The sequence below is a fragment of the Lissotriton helveticus genome, chromosome 5_1, assembly GCF_964261635.1.
Source record: "Lissotriton helveticus chromosome 5_1, aLisHel1.1, whole genome shotgun sequence".
In the NCBI taxonomy this organism is placed as follows: Eukaryota; Metazoa; Chordata; class Amphibia; order Caudata; family Salamandridae; genus Lissotriton; species Lissotriton helveticus.
In genome coordinates this window covers 1972981545-1972990258 of record NC_136065.1, presented here as the reverse complement: position 1 = coordinate 1972990258, position 8714 = coordinate 1972981545, and the positions used below count along the sequence as shown (strand labels likewise).

Here is an 8714-nt window from a genome sequence, read left to right as displayed (position 1 = left end):
AATGGACTGGCCACGGCTGCATCACAATCCATTACCAGTCCGCACACCAGCGACCTCTCCTATTGTTTGTTGACTTTATGCTTGTCTTTGACCATCGACAGTGCCACCCTTGGTTTTGGCTAGGTCCACACTATAGAAATACCACATACACACACACAAACATACATACTCTCTCCAGCCCTAAAGTAGCCACTCTCTCTAGCCCACAGTACCCACACTCTCCACCCTCATACATTTACAATGTTTTCTGGCTTCTGCTCCTACACCTTGTCCTAAAATCTCTGGACTGAGGAGTTTCTCTCGTCTCCCCTCTGCCGCCCATGTAGTTCTCCTTGCCCCCCACCCCTAAACTACTTCCCCAGTCCTTAATTATCCTCTCCCCTGCCTTTATCTTTACAAACTTGTCTCTAAAGCCGATTCTGGGTACAAAAGGATCAAGTTTATTTAGTCTTTCATTTTTACAAATGGCCGAGACTTCTGTCCCTACAGATGCTGGGACAGCAGAGACTTTACATATCCATTGAGCCCGAACCTGTCTGCAGAGGGCTGTACAGATTTAAAAGTGTACACACAATATAACACCTCATACAGTGTAAACAAAATAACAATTATGTACAGATGATCATATATACAGATGTAAAAAAAACATAATTTTGAAAAGACTTTGTGAGCCTGAGAGATAAAATAAGCACATTCCAAAAGATGCAAATGCAACAAATGAGCTTGCTGTTGTGTATAAAGTGCTGACAGACCCCAGGGTTCAGAGTCTTAGATCCCACCAACTCTGCCTCAAGGAGGGTCTGGGACTTTTTAAGACAAAGAGTGCCAGGGCTGTAGCGCCCAAAACTATTCGAACATGGCAGCGGCCACACTTTAGGCAAATTTAAGGTTTTTAGTGGAGTACAACATATTGAACACAATTCTGATATTTTATATTAACAAAACACCACATCTTGCACAAAGTTCTGCTAATCAAGATTTGTGGGATAACACTTTTTAGGCAAAAGTCTTACATTCAGCATCGTCAAATTGGGAGTACATTGATAGTGGATTCAGAGGAACATTATTGTTGGCTAGGAAATTATCGCCTCATGTAAGAAAGCATTTTTGCTATTGACACAGAATGAGTAAAACTCATTGATACATGTGTCCCTTAGTTCGTAAATGTCCTTGTTACTGAATGAACAAGCTCTTTCATGCTGATAAAATGAAATATTATAATCATGGGCCAAGAAATTATAAGAATATGCCATTGTCGTGTTCACTAGATCTGTTTTTGGATTTGAAAATACACTATTCAAAGAGGGCATGGTGGTTGGCTAAGTGAGGTAGTGGTCAGACGCTCTACTAGCTGTCCAGAATGAACACCTTCCTGAGCTTTGTGAAACCTCATTTATCAACTGGTCCTTTTGTTTCACATTTCTTCTATTATAAGTATATTTTGTGCACATGTCCATTCAGTCTCTACAAAAGTCCATACATCTGTTTTCTCATTCCTGTTTAGCAACACAAAAAGATGATGGTTAAAATGCTGAACATTGTCAAACATTCACCCCAAGTCTCAGATCTGACATTTGCCAATCAGTCTTGACCCTACTGCTCATGAGAACAGTCCACCTGAATTGCCAGGCCAAGTCCTCGCTGGACTGGAAAACATGCATCCTGGGACCAGTTTCAGACTAGCTTTAATCCAGGGGCACAGTGAGCAAGGCACCCACGTCTGGGCATACCCTTCCCACTTACGGAAACTATAGCAAACTCTCCTCTTCTCTCTCCATTACTCCAGGTATCAATACTCGTACTCCTTGTTTAGTAATTTGTCTTCATGGGCTATTGCAACTGTCTTTACTGTATTCAGTGCTTCTGCTGACCTCCAGTTATCACTAGTTTTCTCACTTTTGATTGGTCTTCCCTCCATAGCCTCACCCATTTTTTGACGAGCTATAATACTTGCACCCACCTCCAGTGGCACTGTCTTCCCCTCTTCTGATTGGTTGATTCCCCTGTGTGCGGCACCTCTTCAATTTATTTTTAATTCACCCACCTGCCTCCTCTTTAATCCTCCCTGTTCTCCGCATGTCTCTGTCCATCTCATGGCGCTCCCTCAGCTTCCCTATTGTTCCCATCTCAGAACTTTCTTTGCTCTGTCTTTACCTATCTGTGACCTGGTTCCTCCTACCTTTCGTCAGTGCTCTTACTGTCTACATGCAATCTCCACTCTGCTTCTAAGTCTCGGTCAATCCTCTTCCCCATTGCTCCCTCTCGTCTCTGCTCATTCTCACTCAGTGCTCCTCACTATTGTAATAATTTGCCCATTCCCTTCCTCTGCCATTCACTCTTTCTCATACTTAGGTACTTCTCTTATTTGCTATTTGAGACTATTCCTTCAGTCAATTCTATATTTTCTGTTCAGGGAACTCTTCCTTGTCTCCTTTTTATCATCCTAATCAATTCATTGATTGCTTTCACTGTGCTTGATTGTTGACAATGTGACGCTCTATGGCTAAGACAATTTTCAAATACAATGCAGCAGTAAAAAAACACATAGATGAGGCCAGGAGATACTGGAGCCTGTCTAGAGATCATTATTATGATTAGTAACCCAGACAAACCTCAGAGGTCCTGGCCTGAGTCAGTTTTCTTGGCCAGACCCACTCAATCAAGTTCCCTGAACCCCGTACTCTTCCAGTCCATGCAACACGCCAACATGTTGAAGAGAAATACTTGAAAGTAAGGAAGGGTGCATTAAGTCAGTTTGAACAGGTTCTTTCTATTGTGTTCCACCACTGTTGGTCTTCTGGAGAAGCTTCTGGACAGGGAGGGTGGCAGGAACATCTTCCCAATATCCATGTGTGCCAGCTGCTTGACTAGTCTGTCCCTCAGCCTCGTCTGGCCTCCTGGGACAAGGTTCTTGAGAGGGACCGCGGCAGGGGCACCTTTCCAAACTTCACGTGTGGCATCTGCATGACCTGGGGAAGATCCTTGGTGATTTCGGAGATCACCTTCTTGTCCCGGCACAGACCGTCGCCCGGGTGGGTCAAGGCCCTCTCGAACGCCATCATTCTGTGCAGTTCCTGAGGGGTGGGCACCCTCTCTATCTTGCCACTCAGGTCCACAGGCTTGAAGATAGGCAGGGGCAGGGCCCGCTGGTAGGGTAGGTGGTACTCTGTCTGCACCTCACCGAGACGACCAAGCTTCATGATGTTCCACGGAGACTTCTGCACCAGAAATCGGACCTCATGACTCTTGGTGTAGGTCTCCTTCCGATGGTCATCGGCTTCTCTCATACAGCAACTGTAGGAAGAGGAAAAGAAGCCATGAACAACTGAATCCCTTTGTGTAACCCCATTGCGCAAAATGCAAGATAAACTTAATGTCAAAATCAACAATAGAGCACTTCCTGCTGGAGAACTTATACCTTGGTGCACCGCAGGAAGCAGTATATATCACATACTATGTCCAGCCCAATGTATGGGGTTCATAGGGGAGCGTCTCCTAGTCAGGAAGCTATTGCTGAGTGCTCCTTACGGGCCCAAACAGTTCATAGGCCATATAAAATCCAAAGAATGGCAATACAGATCATCCGACTGGGTGAGCTAGGCAGTTCAGGAGGCGAAATGTGTCACTCAAAGTGGACAACCCAAAGTAAAGCTGAATGACAGAGAGCTTCCTGATGCAGGGCCCATTCCTAGCAGCGTTTAGGACCTTACAACCTGGAATAGCTTAAGTACAGATGCTCCTACAGCCAAGGGAAGGTATTCCTAGGTGAACCAAAGAAGGAGTAAAGTGTGACAGATCCTGGGCAAAGCGATGTCAGCGTCAACACCAGAGGGCCTCCTGTTGAGCACGCTACCCAGAATGCAACATTCGTAAGAAACTAGGCAAGACGCAATAACTGGGTAACTCATCAATTGAATCATCAGCTGCCAGGAAAGTGCCTGGTGCTCCCCTAAGCTGGGCTCGAGAAGGCACCGGGGTCTGCAGGAGGGGCTTAGGTTGGCTGCAGCCATGCACGGTCACCATTATCGAGCGCCTATTGAGCTCCAACAGCAGAAGGTACGAGTAATGTTCCTGGCAAGTCCATGGACAGAAATGAAGAGCGGTGTCTCTGGAAGAGGTTTTTAAGGGGGGCACACTGACACACACACTTACAAAGTCATATTGAAACATTTTAATCAAATATTTACACCTGTGAATTGTTTGAAAGAGTGTAATTTAAAGGTATATAGCTTTTTTATGTATGTGTGTGGCAATGGGTTATGTATATGTTATAATTCTGTGCTGCCGCCTGGCATGCGGAAGCATTCAGCAGCTGTGGTGGTGGGGCCCAATATGAATGGCACTGGGACATGAGCCCCTTCAACTCCCAGAAGCATCAGTGGAAATGAACTGGCTTTCTTGATCTGAGAAGAGTAGGTAAAGGGGAAGGGAGCAAATCCTCAGCCTGATCATAGGCCATACTCACTCACTCCAACACTCACGGCCCTCACCACCCTCTAAAGCCATATTCTATCATGCAGTGCGCCACTCATACAGTGCCACACTGACTCAGGCAGCCGGCCCGCAGAGCCGCACTAACTCACACTGACTGGATCCAGAGCTGCAGTCACCATCACCCAAGCAGACACACAGAGCCAAACTCACTCACACGGGCTTGGACTCCAACCAGAACCTGGAGTCACACTCACTCCTCCAGCACCATGACAATACACTTACTCATCCTACGATACGCACACTGCCCACCCAAAGCCTGCGCTTACCCTTGCTGGCTCGAGTAGAGGTACTCACATGTCCACATGCCTGAAGCCTGGCGCTACAGCCCGTTCATTCAGACCCAATCGTCAGTCATACACTCACTTTTCTCATATCCCATACCCATCCCAGACTCATACAGCCACTTACTCTCACGTATTGAATCTGCCCATCACCAGGACAGCTCAGACTCATTGTGCATTACCATGCATGACTTACTTTCACCTCCCACTCACTCACTCACCACCACCTGTCCTTAGGCGTGATCTCAGACATCTACACTCGGGGACCCTGCTCACTTGCGCGCACTCGCTTCTACTCGCCTCCAGCCTGACCCAGACTCGCTCATTATTTATTCTGGATACCTGTCTCTATGATCTGTAATCACTCACCTGACATTCTCACTCACTGTCTCACTGATTCTCCTCGCGGATTTGCTCTCTCTTTCTTTCTCTCTCTCTCTCTCTCTCTTTCTCTTTCTCTCTCTCTCTGCCATATTACCTCAGTCTATCCACCTCTCGTGCTCACAATTCATGTCTTAAGTCATTCTCAATTCCATACCCTCTCATACGGCACATACTTGCACTTTCACTCACACTCCCGCCACATTAAAACCCCTCTCCCACTCACCCACTTACCCTGTCCATCCCACAGACCCGCACTCACTCACCCCTTCTCAGCCCTGCTGGACAGACTGAGGTCCCTCCACTCGGCCGTGTAGAGCTCCCTCCGGGCCTTGTTCTCTTCCTGCACCTGGCAGCTCAGCTCTGCTGCACTCAGCATCCCTGCACCCCGCAGGGCCACAGTGCACCCCGACATCTCTGCGGCGTCCGTCTGTGAGTCTGTTCTTCTGCTCCTGACTATGTCTGTCTCTTTGTCTTTCTGTTTCGCCGCTTGCCTGGGTGTCTCTGCAGTCAGTCTGGCGGTTTCTATGTCTCTTTCAGTCTGTCTGCTTGGAGCGCTCCTCAGCTGTGACTCGCCCTCCCTGTCTCTGCCCTCCCTCCCTCCGGTCTCTTATACAGGCCGCCGCTGCTATTCCAGGCCTGGGCTGTAATGTGCTATATCTGACCGGACACCCGTGTGCTGGAAGCCCGGATACAGGACACGCTCTGACTGCACCAGCCTCACTCGCTGAGTCACCGAGCCCCCTGCTGACGTCAGAGAGGCATTCACACATAACACACTCCTTACTGTCACCGTCCGCATACCAGCACCGCCCACCACCAACACTCCTTCACACTCTCCAGTCACCACATGAAATAGTAAACATTTGATTAAAAGCGCCAGATATGGGCCCTGGAGAGTAACCTTGAAAAATGTCACGCATTGGTAAAGCCAATAGGTCTCGATTTTGGGACTGATTGATTTTTGCCAGTGTTTTTAAGTAATGCTGTACAGCGGCCTTGAAGCTGTGCAGTGGCAAGAAAAAGCAAACAAAAACAAGTGTTTTGCCTAAACAAGACCTATTGGCATTGCCAATGTCTTTTAGCTGTGTTTTATACCAGTGTGGAGTGGAGTAGAGTAGAGTGGCATGGAGTAGAGTGATGTGGAAAGGCGTAGAGTAGAGTGCAGTAAATTGGCTTGGAGTGGCATAGAGTGAAGTGGCATAGAGTGGAGTGGCGTGGAGTGGATTGGGCATAGAGTAGAGTTGAGTAGAATGGAGTGGTGCAGGGTGGAGTGAGGTAGACTAGGGTGGAGTGTCATGAAGTGATGTGGAGTGGAGTAGAGTAGACTGGAGTGGCATAGCATAGAGTAGTGTGGAATGGCTTAGAGTGGAGTAGAGTGGCTTTGAGTTGTGTAGAGTAGAGTGGCATAGAGTAGTGTGGAATGGTGTGGCGTAGAGTGGCGTAGAGTGGCACTGTGTGTAGTGGAGTGGAGTGGCGTGGAGTAGAGTGGAGTGAAGTGGCTTAGAGTGGCAATCAGTGGAGTGGAGTAGCATGGATTGATGTAGAGTGGAGTGAGGTAAACTAGGGTGTAGTGTCATGAAGTGATGTGGAGTAGAGTAGACTGGAGTGGCATAGTATAGAGTAGTGTGGAATGGCATAGAGTGGAGTGAAGTGGTTTTGAGTGGCGTAGGGTAGAGTAGAGTGGAATGATGTGACAGCATAGAGTGGCATAGAGTGGCACTGTGTGTAGTGGAGTGGCATAGAGTAGAGTGGAGTGAAGTGTCTTAGAGTGGCATACAGTGGAGTGGAGTAGCATGGATTGACGTAGAGTGGAGTGGCATAGAGTAGAGTGCAGTGCTGTAGAGTAGAGTAAAGTGGCATAAAGTGTAGTAGCATAGACTGCGGTAGCATACAGTGCAGTGACCTAGAGTAGATTGGTGCAGAGTGGAGTGGTGCAGAGTAGAGTGGTGCAGCATAGAGCGGCTTAGAGTGGCATAGAGTGCAGTGGCGTAGATTGTAGTAGTGAGGAGTGTAGTGGTGCAGAGTTGAGTAGAAGGGTGTAGAGTGCAGTGACGTATAGTAGAGTGGTGCAGAGTAGAGTGCAGTGGTGTTGACTGCAGTAGCATAGATTACAACAGAGTAGAGTACTATGGCATAGAGTGCAGCAGAGCAGAGTAAAGTGGCGGAGAGTGCAGTGGCATAGGCTGAAGTGGTGCAGTGTAAGGGGGTGGGAGGAAAAAGAAGCAACATGGAAAAGGAATAGAAGCTGCATAAATGGGCATGTTGAGGATAGACTGAAAACCAAGCACTCATATGGAGTTCTTGAACGCAAAGAAAAAAATAGCTAAAAAACTGGAATAGTGGATGGACACAAGTACTAGGTCTATACTCCCGGGGAGGGCCAAACACAAGAAGAGGACCTGACGCCCTCATGAAGTGACAAACAGGAGCGAAGTAAATGAGAGCAACGCTGAAACTTAACAAATGGTAAGCTATGGGTGGGCTGTAACCCACTGTATTTAAACAAAAGCCTCACAGAGACAGTGCTTGATCAGTCTAGGCGAAACCTAAAAAGCTCCATGATACATGCAGTCCTGTTATTTTGTAATGACACAGCCTCTTTTTCATTCATTGTTCCAAGTTAGATCGATAATTAAAAAAATAATAATAATAAGGTAGAGCGAAAGGGATTTTTCCTTTTTTTTAGTTTTTTTATTTATTGTTCGGTAAATAAAAAAAATGGTGCACGCATCATTTTGCACGCCTCAGAGTACTTTTGCTTCTGTTGAAACGCTCAAATCCCAGATGGCATGACAAACAGTGCCTTGTTTTGGTGTGCAGTGAAGTGCTGTAGTAGACAGTGCCAGGGGTGAACTGGAGCAGAGTGGTGCTCAATGAAGCCATGCATCATGGTGGGGAGCAGTGTCCGCTGGGTGATGTGCCGCTCATCGAAAGTTTGGTCTGGGGAGAAGGGGTGTCGAGTGGGCTGCAGTGGTGCTGAGAAAGAATTTTCAAAGCGTAAATTCCTTAAAGATATATGTTTTTGATATCATATGTATTGTTTTTACTGTCAAGGCAACATTTTTGCATTACGCTGTTGACCTATTTCAATGTACTTTTAAACTTGAACTTGACACTTTAATGGAGTTGATTGTCTAAATAAAGCATCTAAACAGTGGTGCTCAGTGTATCAGTGTGGTCCGCTGTGAACTGGTGAGTGCTGGTGTGGTTTGTGCATGCACGCTCATGCGCAGTGAGTCTTTGGCCGGACCACACTCCCTTCTGAGCAGGGTTTGCAGTGCAGTACGTACAGTGGACAGAAGTTCGGCAAGGCTGAGGCCACGCTTCACTCTCCTCTGAGTCGGGCTTCAAGTTCCTTGTGTGCTCTCTTCTGGATGCCAGTTCCAGTCCGAGGTACTACCCAGGCTCTTGGTATGTAGGCAGATTTCAGGTCCACTCTCCTCCCAATGGGCCGTTTGACAGGGAGTCCAACCTTGCATTTTACACAAACCCTTCAGCACTTCACACCCAGTCTAAGAACATTAGCCCCCTTTCAACTTCACAAACATGTTGCAC

The 8714-nt window shown here is 47.2% G+C and overlaps 1 protein-coding gene across 1 annotated transcript; it reads right to left on the bottom strand.

Annotated features, from left to right (window-relative positions):
• Positions 1-425: 425 nt before the first annotated feature.
• LOC144753922 (telethonin-like) lies at positions 426-5571 on the bottom strand. Its single transcript, XM_078641450.1, has 2 exons — positions 5423-5571; positions 426-3294 (listed from the first exon to the last, which is right to left on the bottom strand). The coding sequence occupies exons 1-2, from the start codon at positions 5569-5571 to the stop codon at positions 2880-2882; spliced, it is 564 nt and encodes a 187-aa protein (XP_078497576.1). The 3' UTR covers positions 426-2879.
• Between the last annotated feature and the right edge of the window lie 3143 nt (positions 5572-8714).